Source organism: Maylandia zebra, linkage group LG7, assembly GCF_041146795.1.
Source record: "Maylandia zebra isolate NMK-2024a linkage group LG7, Mzebra_GT3a, whole genome shotgun sequence".
NCBI lineage: Eukaryota > Metazoa > Chordata > Actinopteri > Cichliformes > Cichlidae > Maylandia > Maylandia zebra.
Genome location: NC_135173.1, coordinates 63,265,064 through 63,288,376, shown reverse-complemented (window position 1 = coordinate 63,288,376; position 23,313 = coordinate 63,265,064). Strand labels below are relative to the sequence as shown.

Here is a 23,313-nt window from a genome sequence, read left to right as displayed (position 1 = left end):
TTATTTATTATTACAGATCGTAATTTATGTTGATAACTTGGTTAAAAGATGCTTAAAGGATTTGTGAATGTGTTCACTGCAGTAGTACATTTAGTTGAAGATCAGATTGAAACTGAGATTTGAGCCGATTTATGTCACTCAAGGAATTAACAGCAACTTTTAATTTATTTTACACTAGGGGGCAGCAGGAAGACACAAACAATGCTGATTTGGCTTGTGGCAAACTTACTAGTCATAATAACGTACCTTTTTGAAATGAAACAAGGGTCGAGAATATAACAATAAACACAAAAATAAACAGACATTATATAACAGAAATGTTTTTTAATTTTTTAAATCTTTTGTTTCTGTTGTACTGGCTTAAAGGACCAATAACAAGATCATACTGGAAGCCAGAAGTCCAAAACTCTAAAAGCACATTTTTAAGAGGGAGTTCATTTAGTTGTGTTGCACAGATACTTAAACAGTCCTCCAGTTGTTCTTATTAGCTTTAACAGAACAATTTAAGCTTGTTTTGACGTGTGCTGCATGTGTTTGGAAAGAATATAGACATTTAATTATTCTGCTGTCACAGCATGTGGGCAGACGTGTCAAAAACAGATGGACGATGTTTAATTAAAATGCCTAATTTACTGTATAAGAAGGTATTTAATTAAAAGTAATGGTGTCACAATTTAAAGACATTAAAGAAATCTAAATTAGTGCCACTCAAGAGTTGCTCTTAACTTTTACAGTAGGAGAAAACAAATAAATGAAATAAATGTCTATTTTCCACACTGTGAAGGACATCTTTTTTTTACTTCTGAATTTGTATTTTAGATCATTTTTATAATGTTATTTGTAGAATTGTAGAATCAGGGCTCTTTAGTAGGTAAAAATCTTCTCTTTTGGCCGTCCTAAGAAGGAATTCAAAAGCAGTTACTTTAAATTTAATAAGGAAGATGAAAAATGATGTGCATTTGCATTTTGTCAGGGTTATTAGAGGTCCTTCTACACAACTGTATAAATATTATTTAAATGGACTGATTCTTATATAGCGCTTTTTTACTCTCCCGGAGTGCACAAAGTGCTGTATACAACATGCCACATTCACCCAATCACACAAGTACTGTCTCTAAACTGAGTGCTTTTCTAACAACATTCGCACACATTCACAGTCCGATGGATGCATCGGAGAGCAACTTGGGGTTAGTATCTTGCCCAAGGACACTTGACATGCAGACTGGAGGAGCCAGGGATCGAACCACCAAGCTTCCAATCAGTATTTGACCTGCTCCTGAGCTACAGTCACCCAATATTTACTGAAATAAATCTGGCTGCGAAATCTTAATCTCTTCTAAAGCCTCCATTATTAATGCAGACAAAACTTCAACAGCCCTCAATCCTATGGACAATCTGTAGAGAGAGCTGAAGCAACATAAAAGATTTAGAGACCTTCTATAAAGAGGAGTGTGCCAGAACCCCTCCTGGTTTCCTGCCACCATTTGCTAGTAGGGATGGGTACCGGTATCCGGTGCCATTATGGCACCGGTTCTGACATAAACGGTAGTAACCAGACCGAAAAGCAGCGCACATTTCAGTGCTTTATTTCGGTGCTTTTTTTTCCTGAGCTGTGATACACTTCAGATTCTAGCCAATCATTTTACGTTTCCAAGTATAGTAGGCGGGCCCCGGTGCGTAGGTTCTTTTAGAGCAGAGCTACAGATTAAAAATGCCCAAGGCGAAGTGGTCAAAAGTCTGGCTGTACTTCACAGCAAAAGATGCAAACTCTGCAGCCTGCAACAAGTGCTTTAAGCTGATACTGTGATACTGTGCAAAGGAGGTAACTGATGAAACACCTGGCAACGCATAGCGGTTTTTTTTTTTAAAGCCGAGAAATGCGCCGTACCTACTGCTGGTGTGGTGCCTGTTATCGGACCCGGAGTTAGCAACATCCCCCAAGAACCCGAAGAGTAGAGTCCTGGCCCCTAGCCCTGCCAGTGTAGCAGAAATGATGACGGATGATGATGGCAGCAGCAGCCGTTCTTCTCTGAGTGAGTAGCTTAATGTTGTTCTGTGTAATTTACGTTGAGTAGGCTAACCACGTTATTACATTAATGTATGTAAGGTGAACTAGCAAACACCATCGAAGTTACATGCGGCTGTCTTCTTGTTTGATGGCAGATACTCCCTTCACCCTGGCCAAAAAGGCTAAAATGACCAAAGAAAAAGTGGAAAACAGCTAAACATGAGAGGTTTTTGGACAAAGTTTGTGTTTTTTCCATTGTTTAAGCACTGCTTCCAGCCAAGAGTGATACAATATGTGCCCTCTAGCTGCAGAAAAGGCTAACATTGTTATCTTTTTACAAAAAAACAGCTAAACATAAGACGTTTTAGAACAAAGTTTGTGTTCTCCATTCTTTAAGCACCGGTTCGAGCACCATTTAACCACCGGCACTGTTTCAAAAGTACCGGTTTGGTACTGGTATCAGATAAAACCTAAGCGATACCCATCCCTATTTACTAGTTATGCTTTGCTTGGGGATCTTATTTCACTTAATGACATGCAAATCAATTTAAAACTTTTATGTAATCTATTCTGGGCCATAGAATGAAACTACTATAAAGTAGTATTAAGTAGCAGCCAGGTGCTGCTAATCAAATGCGCCTGATTAACTGATCATCAGTAAGTGTGATGATCTCTATAAAAGCTAAAGCTTTTGCAGTTTGCTGGTGTGAAGAATTTAAGGGTGTGTTGACGCAATGCTACAATCTTCCCAGGTATTCACGTCCTTGCAAATTCACTCCAAGGTCGGAGCGGTGCTCAGAGAAACCACAAGAAAACTTGAGCACTACATCTCAAACTTAAATATTCTCAGCTGTTTCTTTCGATTGTGGTATTATGTGTTGCTTTTAGGGATTCTTTTTAACCTACTTTACTTTGTTAGATTCGGTTCAAGTGACAGTAATCAGTCTTAGGTGCAGCTAGTGAAAGTAAGAAAAAAGTGGTTAGTCACATTTAATTCATGAGTTAACAAATTACTTTTATCACACAGAGCCAGGTAGGCTTGAATAATGTTCTTCCCTTAATAAATGAAACTGCCATTTAAAAACTGCAGAGTGTATTTGCATGAGTTATCTGTCAAATAATACCTGTGTGTGTCTGTGTGTGTGTGTTTACCCTCTCTGCTGCATCCTGGGCCCATGCAGGGCTGGAAATCTTGAGTGTGGGGACACGGCACGCTGAGATCCAGCTGGGCCTTCAGCATCCTTTGTCTCATCCGGCGACCTTTTTCACATGTAGAGCTGCTACAAGCTGACCAGGGAGACCATCCTGAGTAGATGCACGTCTCAGGTGTGTCATCTACGAGAGAAAGATCGGGATGACTGGGAGAAGAATAATTTCATTTTTTTCAGCAAATAAATTTTCTTTTGCAAAACTTAATTTTCCCTTTCACTCCAGCAAAGTTGCTGAAGTCATTTGTCACATGCAGTGGGAGGGGTGAGGGATGAGGGACTGCACTGACATTGATTGTATAAAAACTGCATCCAAAGGTGATTACCACAGGTAGTCGACCACAAGAGGCCACAAAGTGACATCTGAGGGGGAGAGAAAGGAGCTGAAGGGAGAAGCTGGAGAGGAGTGTGATTTGTGAATGTCCTGTCCAATTATCAGTGATAGCAGAGCTATAAGAAGTAGCAGGGGTACTGGCTTCAATTAATAATGCTCCCTCAGGGCTTCAGAAAGGCAGAGAAAATGAGACGAGAGGCGAGAGAGAATATACTGCCAGGCCACAGAGACAAACGTGAGTGGGTCCAATTCTCTGGGATAAAGTGTAATGACAGGAGAATGAGGGAAGAAAGGAACTGCCAACACTAAGCGGAAGGTAAGAGGAGCGTTGAGCTGATGTGTAAGCGAAAGCGTCAAAGCTTCAGGTGGACCTGGGGGATCAGCCCAAATAGATACTCGTCTCTGTAGTGTCATCTCATGCAGAGATAAGGGAGAAAGCGAGGACAGGTAGCGGAACAGAGGAGGGGAAAGAAGCAAATGGCTCATGACTGACTGAGGAAGACATTCATTAGGTGGCAGAATTCTGCTGTGTGGGCAAAAACCTTCCCTCTTCTCAAAGCCACTTCTAGTAGAAATAGGCTAAAACATCTACGTGCAGCATAAACAATGTCATGCGACAACCCATATATGGGCTAAAAACCGTTAAACCATTAAAAAACAGGATTTAAAAAACAGGTTACAGCAGGCAGTAACCTCTGGATCTGAAAAACTGCTTCAGTGTCTACAAACATGTGTCAGTCCTTACAGACTGCCATTTAAAACAGCACTGAAAACATATTTACAGCCTCCTTTCTGTAATTTCCTCCTTAATAACTGTACACTGGGTGGAAAAAAAGAAACACCCTCCGTGCAGCCATTCATCTAGATCTCATTTTGATTGACGGGCATCTCAAATTTGAAAGTGGAAGTCATTTTTTTATACAACTTTTATTAGTCTCTCACATCGTTGAGGAGAAATTTTGGCCCACTCTTCTTTACAAAGTTGAGTCAGTCATTTGATGTGGACTGGGACAGAGGTGGACTGGGGACAACCTCTCAGTTGTGGTCCCCACCCCTTACTTTAGTGGTCCGGTCAAATTTGACCAGTTTGTTTTAATAGCTCTTAAATTAGCATAACAAACATTTTTCACCACCAAATTCAGTTCAGTGGGTCTTTCATTTGGTCGTTCAGTTCCCATTCATTTCCTATGAACACCACAGATGCAACAAGGTTGATTAAAACACTCAAAATTCAACAAAAGGGGGGTGATCATCACTTTTTTAAATGTTCAAGTGCAAAGTGTGCAGGATGTCATAAGGCCTTGAGGCAATCAGACGTAAAACACAATATTTATGAGTGTTTTAATTTGTAAATCTATTAGATTTGACCCAAACATGACAGGTACCACAGGCATCTGTGTACCATCACAGCACTTCAATTTAGGTCTGGACTTCGATTGGGTAATTGAATTCTTTGTCAGCTATTGTGTTGTAAATTTGCTGCTGTGTCTGGGATCATTGTCCTGTTTGGAACAAGCTGTTGGACCGATGGCCTCATATTTGACTCTGGAATACTTTGGCGTCCAGAGGAATTTATAGTTCAATGACTGCAAGCTGCCCAGGTCGTGTGGTTACAAAAGAAGCTCAAATCATCACCCCTCCACCACCGTGCTGACAGTTGATACTAAACATTTCTGCTGAAATGATGTGTTTGGGTTGCTCCAAACGTGGTGCTGTGCATTCTGGCCAAATATCTCTACTTTGGTCTCATCTGTCCAAAGGACATTGTTACAAAAGGCTTGTGGTTTGTCCAGATGCTGATGTTTCTTTTTCCTACTATCATGAACTTTAAGATTTAACATCCAGACTGAGTCCTGTAGAGTCTGAATTAAAACAAAAACCTGTGCTTTTACAGAGGAAGGCAAACCTCGTGATCAGGTTGATTTAAATAGCAACACCTTGCTTCTACTTATCATCTTAATTCTCCTTCTTAACAATTTGTAGAAGACGCAACAGAGTCCTGTGAAAACTTTTTCACATAACTGTCTTTTCTATAAAGTTTAATGGTTGAATAAAAATAGAACTACTGTCATAACCGTCATAATGAACGTCTTATGACTTTATGCCAAACAGTTAACTCTCACAAACAGCTTTCATGTGCAGAGCCTCAGCCATCAGTGTCCAGACTGAAAGCATCTCTGCTGCATCACAGAATATCAGGTATGTTTGATAAGGGCAGGGCTTGCTCCAGACGCAACTGTGGGGGTCAGGAGCTGTGGGGCGCCCACCTGCACACAGCAGGGTGGAGACAAAGCCCTGGCAGATGTGTGTTATGACTGTGTGACCTTCCATCTGAGTCTCAGATGATACCAGTTGTGTCTGTAATGAGCTGTGCGTGCGTCCTTGATAATCTGAAGACACTGAATCCCTATTGTGGCTGCTCATTTTGCCAGGAACAAGGTTTAATAGTTAAAGTAAAAGTTTTGCGAACAAAGAGGCAAGTTCAAAGCACAGGAATGCAATATCTTATAATCATGGGGTTTGAATAATTAGTTAAACACTGAGGCTCTCAGGTAATCTACTATGTCTTGTTTGGGGTCTTTCCCTGAACAACTTTAATTAGGAAAGAATGTATGTGAGTGTGTGTTTACCTGTCTCCTTCTCCTCTTGTCCGATATCTGCTACTATGTCATCTATGGTGTCGGGGACCACATTACACTGCTCCCCCTGTGCACACGAGGAAAGATGTGACCACACACTTAAACACTATCAAAAGCATGTTGACAAAGCGTGACTTTGAGACTTTATTTCTGAAGTTAAAAATAGTAGTTTAACATAGGATGAATAACACTAATTTAAGGCAGACCGCTTATTCATTTACCCTTTTTTCTGCTGTGTATGTACGTACTATATGAATTTTAAATAATAAATTACTTCAAAGAACTTCATTTCAAAAAGTTTTTCTACAGTTGGCTCTCTATGATCTCAGTGAGATCTCACACTTACAGCCGCCCACCTACTCCTGAAATCTTTTGTTTATGAGGGCCAGCCAATCAGGAAAAAGGTTGGCCTAAAGGGAGGGAAAAGGAGCTAAAACAAGGTCCAGCAAAGGTCCCTGTAATTAGGGATAATTTTAATTGTCATGCATAGATACTTCAGTATCTTCACTGCAGTGAAGTATCTTTGCATGGGAATGTAAAGATGCTTTATGATACTTCAAAAAGCAGTGGAAAAACTGCATGGGTCACATGAGGCAAGACTAGTACCTGTGCTGGTGAGCTAATTTGCAAGCAGGTTTGTCATCTGCTGACCTTCACTGGCTTTGCTAACCATTATTACAACACAAACTCAGATTCTAACAAATCCCACAATTAACATAAAAAGCTCACTGATGGCTGTGTGTGTGTGTGACTGGCATTTTTATTAGTCAGATTCAAAACTTTTTTTATGTTAACTTTAAAGTTTAACCATCTACAGCAGGTGTCAAACTCTGGCCCGCGGGCCAAATTTGGCCCGCAGCCTAATTACATTTGGCCCGCGAAGCCACACCAAATTACTATTAGAGCTGGCCTACTGGTATTATACAGCTAATATTTATATTGTTTAGTATTAAGCTTTGTTTGTTCCATATTCAGTTTTCCAGCAAAACTTATTTGAGTCCATAAGAAAAGATTCATTCTTATATCTGGAGGGAGATTTTTTTTTTCAATAAATATTAATGTTAGCCCGCGACTTTGTTCCAGTTTTGAATTTTGGCCCACTGTGTATTTGAGTTTGACACCCCTGATCTACAGCAAAGGCATCAACCACAGTAGAATTTCACATAATTTCCTATGAATTAAACTGTGTGCCTTTATTTGTGGTTGGGATTCAAATTTCCCTTATTTCAACATGAAATAAGTTAGGCGTGAAAGTACACATAAAATAGTACACGTAAAATAGTACACGTAAAATAGTACATGTAAAATAGATAAGAGCCAAAGTCAAAATCGCTATTGGCATTGTTAGGATGCCTGGGTCGTTGACCCAGGGTATTTGAGTTTATTATATTATTTATACTTTTTAGTCTTTGGTTTCTTTAAGTTCTGTCTTATGGTTTATGTCTCTGTCTTCTTTAGTTGCTCTGTCTCCCCTATCACCTGTATCCCCTTGTCTAGTTCGCGTCTCTGTGTATCCTTAGTTCCTATATCCCCGTGTTCAGTCAGTGTTTGTGTCTGTCCTGGTCCCACGTCTCTGTTCCCTCTGTAGTGCCTGCATGTGAGTCTGTGTTATGTGTTTCCTGTTTTACTTTGAAGGTCTCTGTGTGTTCAGTTTACGCTTCCTTTTGTCTCGTCAGTTCTGATTTGCCCCAGCTGTGTTTCCCTCCTGTTACCCATTCCCTGATTGCTCCCTCTGTGTACTTAAGCCCTGTGTTTCTCTATGTCAGTGTCGCGATCTACCGTTTACCAAGCTGTGTGTTCTGTCAGTCCTCCGGTGTTAGTTTATTTTGATTGTTTCCAGTCATGTTATATTTGAGTTTAACATTAAAGCGGTTTTGAGTTCACATCTGTCTCGGGAGTCTGCACCTTGGGTCCTATCCCTGTCCGCACACAGCCCTCACCTAACAGGCATCTGTTTCTGCCAAATTTTTATATTAAACAACAGTGTAAGAATCGGTCCCTTTAAGGTCTCACCACAGTAAAAAGCTGCAATGTATAGTTGTGTTTATTTGAAGCCCTAAACACATTCACACAGATGAAATTTTTACCTTTCTAGCAATGCGTTCCACCACTACCCTGGCCACAGGGGTGATTGCTCCGCCCTCTGGGTCATAGAACGGGCTCTGGAGGTGGTCCAAACTGGTCAGAGGTCGGATCTTCTCCTGAGGAACGGTGGGCTTGTTTGGTGACTAAAAGAGGCAGAAGAAAGGGTGTCGATGAGCTTATAAGGTGTTTAACATGAACTATAAAAAATAATAAAGCATTTATATTATAAGTGATAAAATACATGTACACGCTGACAAACCTAATGATATTAATTTCTATTATGTTTTAGATGTTTTATTGGTTTAAACATTATATAGATTGCTGCATCCCTCTTTTATGCTTTTAGTAATCTCTCTGGGCAAAAATATTCCACCATAGCAAAACTAGACAGATGCTATCGCCCAACTAAAGGCAGACCTGCTATACTGAAATCCCAATCAAAGGGCTCTTACTTTTCACTTTTATCTCCCTAGGTAGATGTCACAGAGTTTCAACGTGAATCTAAAGGTGAATCAGCTCTGACGGCTCTTTAACAATCAGGGGAAAGCGGACGTGTCCAAATAATATGCAATGGCTAAAGAACGGGTCGTGAACTGAAAGAGAGCTATTCACACTCTCCCATATTAGGATTGAGCAAAGCACTTGGTCTAAGAAGAGATGGTGTCCTAGAGGAAAACATCTGCTCTCCTATATTGTGCATCCAAAATGCCAGAAAGAAGAGAGTCCCAGTCCTCCACTGAGGAATGGTTAGAGTAATTAAAGTTAAACAGCAAATATTTAGGGCATGGCAATTACTTGTGGGACAAGAATACTAATCCAATAGCGGCCTATTGTGAATGCATGTCTGTGAAACAGGCGTTTAAAACGGGAACAACATAATTCTTCTTGAGTGAAACAAACAATACAGAAGTGGCTTATTCATAGTAGAATAATTTAAAAAATGAATAGCAACACAATAGCTTTTTGATTTTGATTTTCCATTCTGTTCCAAAATGGAGAGGTGGGGAAGTAAAAAAGGCGTGAAAGATCTTATCGAGTCGCAGATTTTCCCATAAACCACCTGGTCTACAGCTTCATTTCTGTTTGATCTCACCATGCATCATTTATATCCATTCAAACAGACCCTTAATAGGAGATACTTTGTTTCCAGGTATGTGTGTGTCATAGCATGTGTTGCCATGTTCAGTGAGGAGATAAAAACATGTAACAATAATGAATTATTCTCTGTGTTCTCTCAAGTTAACACCGTCCTGTTTTGATGTATTTTAATATATTCAGCACCAGTAAATAAGCCATTAGAGGAGGTACAAAGTTACACTCACATCTCCACTGCAATAGTGTTAATGATTCTCTTCATAACTCTAGCATGGTGACGCTTTGGCGCTGTGTTGGAGCTATGCAGAGCTTTGCAGGTGCACATCTACATGTTAGAGTTGTTTATTGCCACCACAGAAGATGTTAAAATTAACAGGAAATGATTTAAGCTTTACTTTTAATTCAAAGGTTATAGGAATTAGAGCCATAAAAAAAATCTCCACTTTGATATAGTTATACATATATTATATCCAGTACAGGTCCATATTGGCTTGGATGTCGCCCAGATTAACAAGGTCCGCGTCAGGTGTTGAGGAATCAGGACACCCTGATGAGAAGTGCGCTTCTGGAACAAGATGGCATAGGTGGGTAAGAGATGAAAATAGGGTGCTGTTGGAATTTTACTACACAAGTAATCCGAGAGGAACGGGTTACATGAATAGCATGAGTGACCTATGGAATCTTAGACACCCAGGATCCAGATTGACGGCAAAACATCTAGTAGCTCAGTGTTCCAACATTAGGAAGAAGGAACTGCTCTCACAGCTGGAGATTGATGAGGTACAACACAAATGCTACAGCAGCAACCTCCCTGAACAGGGTCCAGTAACCATCACAGTGGCAGACATCCAAGAAAGGCAGGAAGAGTTGGACAGCACCAGGCCCTGACATGGTTCAGCCAAAAACCTACCTCAGTACCACATGGCAGCTCCTGTCAGGCATCATAGTGGCTAAAGGTTGTCAACAAAAGAATTGTGGTTACTGTAACTTATGCATGTTATGTATCTGCTTAACGCAAGAGGGGGTGTGACACCCTGACATATGAAACATTTTAAGTATGCTTTCTAGTGGGGATTTATGCTGAGGATTGTGATGGTGTATTTCTTCCCACACGTGTGTTTAATAAAATCATTGGTTGTTTTTCTCACACCTCAATCACAAATCGGGACAATGATCAGGCACATGGCTACAATACATGAGCAGGGCACAGAAAGGAATTGGCAAGAATACCAGAGGAGCAAAACACTGACTGACCAACCTGTGCACTGCCTGGATTGATTACAAGAAGGCCTATGACTCAATGCCCCACACCTGGATCCTGGAATGCCTAGAACTGTACAAGATCAACAGGACCCTAAGAGCCTTCATCAGGAACTCAATGGGGATGTGGCGTACAACATTAGAGGCCAACTTCAAGCCCGTAGCACAAGTCAGCATTAAGTCCGGGATCTACCAAGGAGATGCTCAGCCCCCACTGCTGTTCTGCATAGGCCTGAACCCGTATGAGATCATTAACAAGACTGGCTACGGATACTGACTGTGGAATGATGCAATCGTAGGCCACCTCCTCTACATGGATGACATCAAGCTGTATGCCAGGAGTGAACGAGACATCGATTCAGTGAAGGTAACAGTCGTCCCAGTGGTAATCGGAGCGCTAGGTGAGCGACTCCCAAGCTAGGCAAGTGGCTCTACCAGATCTCAAGAACAACATCCGAGATCTCTGTCCAGAAGAGCGCAGTCGTAGGAACAGCAAAGACACTGCGCAGGACCCTCAAGCTCCCAGGCCTCTGGCAGAGGACCCGAGCTTAAAGGATAGACCGCCTGCAGGAGCGAGAGGGGATTTTTCTTTTAAATATAATGTATCAAGTTCAAGCTTGGCAATGTTGGCTTATTAAATGACCATGTACAAAAGACTCTGTTGCCTTGGTTACTGGTTGAATTCATATTATCCTCGCATTTGCTAAACTGAATAGCTTTCTTCCATCTGCTTAACGTCATTTCCCTGCTTACTTTCTCCTACATGTCCACTGGATTATCTAACTAAGACCAAAATGTAAAAAGAAAACCATTTTCTTCTTACATTTTGGTTGAAAAAAATTTTTTGTATAGTTTATGAGAAAGTGTCTGGAAGACTACGTTCCTCCATATGTCTGCATGTGGGTGGCAGGAATTCAATGTCTGATGTACAGGACGATGCATTCATTATCTCGTAGTAAAACTTTTACAACAATACATTGTTTTTACCCAAGAAGACATTATCGGCTTGGAATGTGTGCCATTTAAGGACAAAAAAAAAACAAAACAGCAGGGTCTAGGCAATGCATAGTTACATATATTACTTGTGTTATAGCCCACATTTTATACAAAGGCTGACTCATACACAGAATAAAAGAACATGGTTACAAAAATAGCTCACTACTGCTCAAAGTTACATGTTTTTAATGAGGAAACTGTATACTTTGTGTATACTTCCTTTTGAAAATGGTGAGTAAATTGACGACACTTTTATTAATGTCCCTAATTTTATAACTTCGAATACACGTGCATATACAGACAAAAACCTTGAATTATATGAATGTGAGTGTCAGTGTCAGTTAGAGCGCTTAGGTAGAGACTATGTGATAAAAGACTAAGAAGAAACACTTCCATGTTTACAAAGTAACAGACGTGAGTTGAAAGAGGACTGGTTCTATGTAAGTGAGGTTTTTGAAAGGTATTTACCACTTCCACTCTGCAGGGTAAGCTCCTTGCTTATTCATGAGCTTGTAAACTATAAATAAATCCCTTTAGTCTCCAAACGGTGGGTTAATATGGATGAGCACCTTTCATTCCAAAAATGAAGAAAACTAAAGAAGTCTCTCAGAGTAACAGACAGGTGAAAGTCGAGAGTGCTGTGATGTGATGAGACAATTTGCTATAAATTCTGTTTAATGCCAGCACAGCCGCACAGCACTAAACCTTCTAATAACAGGCAATAAACAGTTTTATCTCTTAGAATTCACTTGAAGATATTATACTGCGTAGTCCATCTGATCTGGTGTTAAAAATATATGTAAATATTTGGTCTGGTCAGAACATCATGGAGTATTACACCATGTCTAGAGGTATGCCACAAGCTTGTCTGCTGGAGGTGCAGCGTGCTAAGAGTGGAGCCTACATGCTGGACCCCATGTTGATTAAAGAAAAGTTAAAGATTGATCTGCCACATTTTCCCTCCTGCACGAGCTGATGTTGAGCATTTGATGCTACATAAAAAGGCATATTTCTTAAAGCTAATTGTCCCATAATTCCTTAATGATTCCTGTGGCAGTTTAGTTAAACTGTGACAAATCTTCGACGCCTCTTCTGCCTGTCGCACTTTACAGGTGTCTTCTAGTGGCAAAAACGTTTGAAATAAATAGAAAGGTTCTCCGAGAGTGTTTTCAACCAAGGCCAATGCCTTATTTCACAATTTTAGCGAAAATGATCCAGATACTCAGAAAATTTTCATGGGATGAAATCACCTCAATCGGGGGTGGATGTCACTCAGGAGGTAGAGCAAATCACTTGCTTATCGTAACGTTGGCGGGTCGATCAAATATCCCTGGGAAACATACTATTCCCAAGTTGAATGTTTGCAAATGTGAGATACACTTACATAGAAAAAGTGCTTGTATGAATGGGAGAATGAGGCAAGTTGTATAAAGAGCTTTGAGTTTGCATTTGCATCAACAGTTATTAACTTTAGCCTGGCACCTTTTATGTGATCTTGCTAACCAACAGCAAAGATCACACTTGTAGAATCAGGATACACCACCTCATATGTGACGCCACTGTCAGTGCCTGCATCCCACGGGATGAGGTCTGTCTCCAGTCTCTGGACCCAGCCACACTCCTTGGTACAGAGGTCCTCTCCTGACAGCCCCACATTCCAGTCTGGGCTGGGCCCGAGCATGGTGAGGAAGGACATCAGGTGACGTGTCCGGTCTACGGAAAACTCTGCTGAGGGAGCTGCTCGCCTAGGAATGGTGGTGGAGAAAGAAATCACAGAAGGTAAATAATTCAAAGCATATCCTAAGTACTACTGTAATGGCAGAGCATAATAATCTCATCATTATATCCAACATTCAGCTGTTGCAGTTTCAGTGAAAAACAGCCAGTTTTGATGTCATGACCTCTGATCTATGCTGCACTGCTAATTGCTCGATAATTGAGGCTCTAAAATGTCCAATTAGCGACTGAAAATTGCTCATCATTACATATTCGCTTTGCAAGTCCAAACGGTAGTGAAAGCACTAAAGCTACTCTGATTACAATAAAGTAAGCAATTTGAACTTTCTTTTAAAAAGACAAAACAAATCTTCTTAATTATCATGTATTAGCAGAGACATATGTGCAAACACAAATATTTCAGAATCACCTGACAAGTCTGCAAACAAAATACAACAAAATGAGCCAATGCTTCAGACGCCCAGTGAGTGTGTGGAGGTATAGCTGTGCAAGCATGTGTGCGAATGTTCTCATTAGTAAATATAATAGTGGCACAATATATCGCAAATGACAGACAACGCTAGGAGGGGTAATTAAACAGATGTTTAGTGAAAGATACAGTACATTAGTGTGTGTATGCGTGTGCGTGTGTTCATGCTCATGCAGTGCTGAGGGCTACAATTGTGATAAGTTTCTAATTGCTCTTGAACTAATTCCAAAGAGAGCACAGGATGCCAGAGTGTGGAACTATTCAAGTGAGCCTGGCTTTGGAGAGGCGCATAAAGAAAACCGTCATAAAACAATTACGAGTATGTTTATTAAAATGTATGCATTACATTACAATAGTATCTGAATTTTAATTATAATACAAAGTTCACTGAGTGTGTCAGAAATGAAACTTTTAGCCAACGTTTAGATACTTATCCTGCAAATTAAGAATTTAATACTGCTCATCAGGAAGATTAGCTTTCGTTTTTTTGTCATTTGCGGAGAGGTCACGATGTCTTGAAATTGCCACCTGGTAATCAGTAACAAAGACAGAAATATGAATCTCGTTCCGCTTTGTCTTTTGAAGACAAAGAAGTAAATCAATAAAAACTAATTCTTTGCTGCGTTGCTTCAAACCAGACAGATTATTTTATGCTTTACAAAACAGACACTTTAAAATAATTTTGGCTTGAAGGAACAATCTTTTCAATTGGACAGATTGATTTAGGGCCTAGAAAGTAACATATTTTTATAAATTTACAAAACCAGGCATTTCAACTACAGGAGATGCAAACTGCCCTGCAAAACAACGGTGCACCTACCAACAACAGTGGCCGGAGTTGGCCAAGCCAAAGATACATAAACATGGGGACAACATTTTACATTCAGGAAAAAAAACATGCAAACGGCACTATTATGTCTGGTTAAATGTTCCCTAGCAAATACTGCACGTATAATGTACGAGGAAGTGAGATTAATGGGCTAGTGAGATTTGTCTCCTAATGGAGACTCCCTTTAAACTTGGCTAACTCAACATGATAAATAACGGTAAACACATAACCCAGTCCCAATTTTGGCTTAATATCAGCTCCAAGCACCACATTTTCACTGCTTTCTTTCCTGGGGACATGTTGTAAGATAAGTATATATTTCCTGGTGAAGGAATACACATGCTACCTGGTAAGCCACACATTAGTATCAACACAAATGGAACCTTGCAGCAGGGCAAACTGTATGAGTCACAAACAGATGGTATAAAGGATGGATGGAGCTTCTGGTTCAAAGGTGAAGCCAACATGGAAGTGGCTAAAACCTGACAGCCTTTTATTGGCCACCAGGTGGCGATACCTGTGGCTGCAAAAAGACTTTCAGTCCTCTAGAGCAGCAGTCCCCAATCGGTTTAATGTCAGACAATATTTTCACGGACCGGCCTTTATGGTGTCGCAGATAAATACAACAAAATAAAATGATACGACCAAGGCAAAAACTGTGGTGCTGTATTTTGTAAATATAATAATAAATGCAAATTCACTGTGTAATTGTGCAACTTTATTAGCAGCGTCCTCTTGTTTTGTTTTCGCTTGGTCCAAAGTTGCTGCTTTCATTCTACACTGCTATTAACTAAAGGTAGGCCATCTATCAGCAAGAAGAAAAAAAAAAACAATAAATACAATTAATTTCACTTTGATCGAGTGAAGAACTAAATTGATTTCCACTGTTTTGAATTGAATGAATCAAATAGCCTATAATCAATGTTCAAGTTTCGAATTTTCCACTCCAACGTTCAGCTTTCACACAAACAGTAAAATAAATATGTTCACTTGTAAACTCAAAAGATTAAGAATTTTCTGCAACACTGTTCTCTTATTTGCAACCAGTGTTGCTTATTGTTTTTAAATTGTTTGACCTTCTTTATATCGCCTATTGTGTCTGAAGCGCTCCATCTGTCTATTTTGTAGAGAAGAAGAGTCAAACGTCATATTAACCCAGATTAACAAAAAAGGTTTAAAAGTCAATAACTATGTTCAGGATACCCAAGGTCTCTGATTGGGGTTCTTTTTTTATCATTTTGTCAGCTAATACAATGTTAAGGTAAATAATAAATAATACACAAATAATTAGGTAATAATAAAGTAAAATAAAAACTTTAATCAAGAATTTGATTTTATGGCTGATGTTTCACAGGTTCAATTTAAATTTTCAATATTTCCAACCACATCTTTCCAAGATGCACCTCACCCTTGAGCAAAACTGACACTGTAGATATACTTACAGGTTGAGAGGCTGCCACGCAGGCCACTGAGCCTTCGTTTTAATGACGGTCAGTACTTCATCTCCCTGCAGAGCGAAAGATAGAGAGACATTTACAAGAAGTCATTTGTCACTAAATGGATGACTGTAAAGGGACAAAAAAGAAACATTGAAAGAGAAAAGGACAAAATTGACAAATTGACATGACTGAGGGTGAGTACTCCCATCCAAGGACAGCAAAGCGTATTCCACTTTTCAAAGGCTTAAGAGCCTGGACAAAGTGTGTCTTATCAGGACAAAATGACTCGATGCTGTCTTATAATAGCTGTCTGTCATTCTAGCACAGAGCCACACTTTATACTCTGCGCAGCACCCACCACTCTCTATAGTCTCTCGGTAGCATTATGGCCACTTTATGGACCGCGCAACACATTATCTATCATAATGCATCTCATCCAATTATTCAGCCAAAAGCAGGAAGACAAATGATGAATTTAGTGTGGCGCAGCACTTGATTAGAACTGAATTGGAAAGTCGAAATGTGCCCTTTCTGCTTTAATAAGAGCCTTTATTGTGTTTTCTCCACCTCCATCTTTTGTCTCTTTCTCCTTAAAAGACAAACACACACAGACACACACCGACACACACACACACACACACACGCGCGCACGCAGTAACACACACACTCTTGTTTTCTCCTCACTGCCCCAGGGAAGAGAGGAAGAGAGGAGGCTTTCAAGGCGACTGTAGAACCTTCAGTCAACCAGAAAAAGGGATTTTTTTTTGTTTTGGCATATCCCAAACTGATTCAGGTGTGTGTGTGTGTGTGTGTGTGTGTGTGTGTGTGTGTGCGCGTGCGTGCGTGCGTGTGCGCGTGTATCTTGGTCGGTTGGTTGTTGGGTGTGCGGGTGTTTGCATGTGTATGTACATGGAGGAAAACTGGTGTAGAAGCAAGTGTCCATCTTCTCTTGAGAGTCGCCCGGGGCTCTGTGACTTCTTTGGCTTCAGACCCCACCAACCTCCTCTCCCTCACACACACACACACACACACACACACACACACACACACACACACACATACACACACATACACACACACACACACACACACACACACACACACATACACACACACACACACACACACACGCGCAGATATTTATATGACTACAAAGAGCCAGAGGAGCGGAAATGCAGTGCCATCTCCAAAAGCTGCCATGATGGACTCAAAAGAGACAGACTCATAAATAGAAGGACACATGAGCCATGAACGGATAACAACACAGGAAGGGCGTCATCCACAGAGACAGCAATAATATATGCGTTTTTTTCATATTTTCACTTGAAGCAAATCTGCTTTTTGTGTTTCTTTCACGAATCCACAGCAGCTCCACAAAGTTCAATTAAAAACAAAAGCTTAGGAGAAAAACAATTTTGTCATGATGACAAAAAAAAAAGTATCTTGATTGTATAATAGACAACAGAATGCTTTGATTTTATCATCCATCAGCATATTAATACACAAGCTCTCCTCGTTTATGTGGCGCTTTCTTCCAAAGTCATATAAGATAGGAAATGATCCATGCTACAGCAGCTTGGTGTGTCACTGAATACATTTTTTCTCTGTTGCTTTAATGAGACACAGAGCAATGACTCATTTCACTTTTCAGTGTCATTTTAGTTTAACTTTAGCTACTGCTCTCACACTGACAGAGGATGGTTTAGGAAAATCCAACAAATCCTCATCACAGAGTCTAAAACAAAACTGCAGTGTCCCCATCAACTGGTAGCACAGAGATATGCAAAAAGGCTTCCATTAGAGCCTTGATACGATGGCAATGGCAAAACTGGACACAGATAACTCTTTTTTAACAGCCTGATAAAGTCTGGATTTGGAAGCCGACTGGGTGGCAATAGAGAAAGCCACAGCGTTTGGGTGCTTTGAGTATTGCCCTTTAATTTGTGTTCGCTCTGTTTAGCTGTGTTTGGGTTTACACACCACAAGCCAAGGAGTACTTTACAAGGATCCACATTTGATGAGTTCAGGGTGACCAAGCCGTCTCACTATTGCCAAAAAAACATGGTGTGTTCGGGTGCCAAGTACAGAGAACTGGAAAAACATTAACACATTTAATTACCAACATTTAGGGCCATTTAGTTTTGGATGATTAGGGACAAGTTATAGACAAAAGTTAGTGTCAGTTTGCAAGCAGACCAACGTTTACAGAAGATTTGAAGGGAGAGAACAACTAAAACGTATTCTTACTGATAAAATGACAGTTTATTTGAGTTGCTGACTGGTTACAAATCAGTTTGTAGAAGATTATTATATCTCTTTTATTATAAAAGTTAATAAATACTGTGTAGAACATTTATACATATGTAAGGTTATTTTAAAGGTAAGCCAGACATTTATAAGACTTTTTACTAGTTATTTATCCATGCATACAAAAAGTCGTTGGTTAAGTTTTTCAAAAGATTGGGTTTTTGGTTCAAACATGATGTGTGTTGAGTGAGACCGGTCACACTTTTGCACTTCGTGTGCATCTCTGAGACATCAGCAGCTTGGACTAAATGGAAATGACACAGGGCTCGCTGACCTGGCAAGAGGGATTCTCGTGATCTTGTGAATCGCATAAAGAATCCAGCTGCCTCAGATGGTAATGGGTCAAAATTGTCCAGCAAAGAAGGAAAGAAAATTGCATGTGGCTCATTTTGAAAAGCAGTTTCAGCATCTTTTCATATAGTTTTGCAGACTTCTTATGCCCAACAAGTTGTCAAAATTTCAACATTACATGTAATGTAATAATTCAGTCCAGGCTTTAGGAGACAACAAAGTCGTCTGTGGAAAGGTTGAGGTATTCAACACTGGTGCTGTTTACATAGGTTTTCACACCAAGGAGAAAGTGGGTGAAAGATTATGTACATTATGTACTTTTTTTCTGTTCAAATGACAGATAATAGGCTACTAGTTCCTAATATGAATAAACTAAACATGACTAAACATTTGTCTATGTTTCATCTTTCTTGTTTAAACATGAGAAACTCAGTAATTACACAATTTATACTTTCAAGAAACACATTCTCAGGATAAACATGATGAAGGCAATTTTCTCTGTCGTTCTTTCACCATCTGCCATTACCAGACACTCTGAATGTTTTGGTTCAATTTAGGCTAAAAGAAACAGCACCCTGTTCTTGTGAAACACTCCCGCACATTTTATGGCATACCTCAGCCAATATCGCATAATGCAAAATGCTTTGTGGAGGCTCATAGGAGATGCAAATCTTCCTGTAATGGTCTTGTTTGTTTATGGCAATTATCGTAATGGCACAAAATGACTGTGATTTAGTAATGTTTAAATGCACATTACATTTTCACGAATGTTTTCGAGGAGAAGAGAAACAGGAGAACAGAAGGACACGGATTTAGAGACGCTTGTTGGGTAAGGACAGAAAACAGGAGGGAAAGATTCTGGAGGAGGAAGAAGAAAAACGACAAGCATTCGTGAAGTGAGACAAGGAGGATGAAAGGAGAGAGATTTTAAAAAGAGCAAGGCAGGAAATGAGAAGACTGAATTTAATGGTGGAAGAAAATGACAATCTGAGAGGCTACGGACAGGATAGAGCTTAAAAAGAGATGCACACATACATTTAGTTTGATTAAAATGACCTTACCTTCATCACACTTCCCTAGCATAATAACTACTCCCTCCATGCTTGTTTTATTCTATATTACATTTCCTCAGGTTTGGGAAGCCTTTTAAAAACAATAGCATAAGCTATTTGGGGGCAGGTTAAAGTAAAGACTGCTTTGTTTTATTTGAAATTTGTCACTAGCCTAAATTTTTGGTGATCTTGACCGTGCCATGATCATAAAAGATGGATTTTGCTATTGTAAAACAGCATCTCAGGGAGTAGTTTATTGAGGACTTGAGACACAATGAATCAATTCTCTGCACAGTTAAACTAGGCTGATCGCCATCTGATTCTAGGTACATACCTATGGCATGTACAGATATGAGACTGCAATTTAGTTGTCATCTAATTTTTGGAAGGAGAAAATTCAAAAGCAGGCAGCAGGAACAAACAGGAATTAGGATAAGTGAGAAACAAGGAGCAAGGTGGCTGGTGATGAACTAAACAGCCGAAAGATTAGGCCGCTGACAGGTGAAGTGACTAACACTGATTATCTTGTTGCAATGGCATCTGTCAACAGGTGAATTACATTAGACAGCAAGCGAAAAGTCAGTTCTTGAAGCTGATGTGACAGAAGCCCAAAAAAATGGACAAACATGAGGATCTGGGCAACTCTGACAAGGACCAAATTATGATGGAACACCCCCATATCTCAACATGTCAGCATGTAGCTGCTTTGGCTAAATGAGAGGGACCTCCGCAATAGAAGGAAGGTGGTTTTATGGTGATGATTGACCGGTGTACACTACAGACCCAGTGGAAACTGTACTCCAACACACTGTATTCAAGTTTAGTTAAATGCTTAAGTAAATATGTTGAGTTGTTCACTGTAAGAAATCAATGTTTTTCTCTTTAATATTTAACTTGTCTGCCTTGGACACCTACTTGGGTAACCCTTGTTTCTGTTTTCTGAATTGAATGGTTCAGTCATATTTCTGGCCTGATTCCTGAACAAAATAACCGGGTGTTAGTGAGGTTGACCTCTGCTTATATAGCTTACAAGGGCTTCTCTTGGAATGAGGGGGTCATTAAATGGTCATATATACCGAGGTGTCAAAGCTCACCATTAAGACTAAAGGGGAGGAGGTCAAAACTTATCTTTATGGGGAGAAAAGTTAAGAAAGATTCCATTTTAATCAAAGTTTACTATCCTATTTTACTAACCCCACTAATCCTAAAGTAAAGCGCAGGCTATTGAGTTATAATAGGTCTTACATATCAACTACAATACTGGAAATCGATGAATCCAGTCTCAGCTGGATTTCATGCATTTAAACCAATAATTCACCAGACATCTCAAAACTGTCAACCTCATGACATACCTAAGTCATCACTGGTGATAACCCCAACTCTCACCTTAGGCCACCAGAATATTTCATTTTTGTTTTTATTAAATTCTTCTTTCAAGTCTTAGCACTGCAGAACAAAGAAAATAATAATTCTAACTGAAATCCATCAAAAACTATTTTATTATTTCCTCTCTCCCCCCCAAAAAAGTAGAGTTCGGGTAAAAACAAATAGCGTTAGGACAGGGTAAGAGTTTGGTTTATTACCTACGATGACCTCAGAGTGTTCATGGCGATAGTTTTAACAAATGTCACTGGTATAAAAGTACAGGTCGGTTCTCTCTCTCTGTGTAAAGTCAGGGCTGAAGACAAAACCGCTTGCTGGTTTGTCTAGACTCTAACTTAATCTAACTTTAAGTTAAATTCAATTAAAGCTATCCAGAAACTAACTATTGTTACACTTTGGCTGATGAAAGCTCCCTCCTACAGTCTTTTCATTAGTAATGCAGGCAACAGAAAGGTAGAAGAGACGCCTTTGGGAAGTAAACAGTTAGCAGGTGAATGAATCTTCTCTGCCACAGCCTTTTGTAAATGAATTAGAGTCTTGCTCTGTTAAGCTGCTAGGGTGGCTAATTTTACCACTTAAAATGAGAGTTGAATGGGCTACTGTACTGAAGTGCCAGGGTAACACAGTATTAGACGTCCACACACATACAGGTTGGCTAAAAACATACATGCAGAGAACTATAATAGTTTTATTACAATACATTTCTTCTTTTCGCCTAATCAACATCACAACATTTTTTAATGTCTTCCACATAGATGCACATTTACTCATGTGTGCAAAGTGTTGAACTGAGAACCCACTGTTGGGTGAGCGCTGCTCTGTCAGAGACTCAATGTCATTCGTGTTCTGTCAGACTGTACAGCAGCAGGTGTCACAGCAGTGAAGAAAAAGCTGAGGCCCAGGACACATATTACAGCAAAATTACAAAGATTAGTGAGTGACACTGCTGGCAAACTCTCGGGCACACGGAGCCGAGGCGAGCAGCTTGAGGAAAATAGTGCTGTGACTCACTGCTGTCCATGCGGCATCTGAGCTGTGACAGCAAATATAACGTCTATATCTGGACAATCAGACTGATGGATGGGAAAATGGTGACAGGGTAAAAGCAAGAGACAGCGACGGAGATCTAGAGCGATGCCGACAAAATGGATAAATATAAAAGCAGAGATGGAAGCGCACCCGACGAGCCGGTGTGTTGCATATTTTTACCAAATTAAAAACTGAATGATGAAGGCAGAAGTCGAGAACTAATGTTTCCCATTAGGGCAAAAAAAGCTTTTAAAGTCAGTTCAGCCATCAATAAATAAAACAGGAAATAGCCAGGGGTTGAAATGTTTTTGCAGTATAATAATTAAGAAAATCATCCCACGATTGTCCAGAATGGTTTCTGCAGCTTGCATCACAATAGCTCAATGGCCAAGGAGGTTCATAAATGTTCACAGACTTGTTGACATAGCAGAACTTCAACCTTCAGCCTATACGCTGATGAAGGCTGTAAGGTCTTAATCAGTTATGCCAGTCAAGTGTGAAGATTTGATCACTTACTAAAAAGCTGATGCACAGGGAGAGATGCCGCAATCTTTGCTCATCCAGTGTCGGGTGTGTTTATGACCTTTTAACCGTTTCTCAGAAAGGAGTTTCAAGTTTTGATTTTAAGCATTGGTCTGCCAATGCATCGTTTTTACATTACATTTTACAGCCACATATAATCATCAGCATCAAAAGAAGACACAAACTTTTATAAGACTTTTTCAGTCTTTAACAAAGACTTAAATTCAGCTTAATTTTATAAATCAATACATATTTAACCAGCAAGCAATTTTGTTGTACTCCTGTACTGTTGTATCAAAATGCAAATGCAACCTTTTTTTTTTTTTTTATTATTATTTTGGATTATGAAATGACTACGATCAGTGCATTCACTTCAGGTACACACACTACTCTCAGATAGCAAAAAGTCATTTTAATATTGCAGTGAAAAAGTGTTTGTCCTGTTTTTTGGCATATTTGTCACATTGTTCAGAAAGTAAGTAAATAAAAAATGCAGTTTTTAAAAAGACAATTTCATTTATTAAGAGAAAATGTTATACAATACAAGTATAGGAAAGAAATGAATCCAACCAGGAATTTCATCTCATTCTCCAACATGAGAGAAGAAATGAGACGTATGTCAGACAAGTC

General features: G+C 39.7%; 1 protein-coding gene across 1 annotated transcript in view; it reads right to left on the bottom strand.

Moving 5' to 3' along the window:
- Positions 1 to 23,313, bottom strand: part of spon1b (spondin 1b) — a 131,287-nt gene that overhangs the window by 18,420 nt on the left and 89,554 nt on the right. Inside the window, exons 7-11 of the mRNA XM_014413055.2 lie at positions 16,103 to 16,167; positions 13,169 to 13,370; positions 8,277 to 8,417; positions 6,181 to 6,256; positions 3,161 to 3,343 (exon numbers count right to left, since the gene is read on the bottom strand). Of these exons, the coding sequence (XP_014268541.1) occupies positions 3,161 to 3,343; positions 6,181 to 6,256; positions 8,277 to 8,417; positions 13,169 to 13,370; positions 16,103 to 16,167 (667 nt within the window). The remainder of the gene's footprint in view (positions 1 to 3,160; positions 3,344 to 6,180; positions 6,257 to 8,276; positions 8,418 to 13,168; positions 13,371 to 16,102; positions 16,168 to 23,313) is intronic.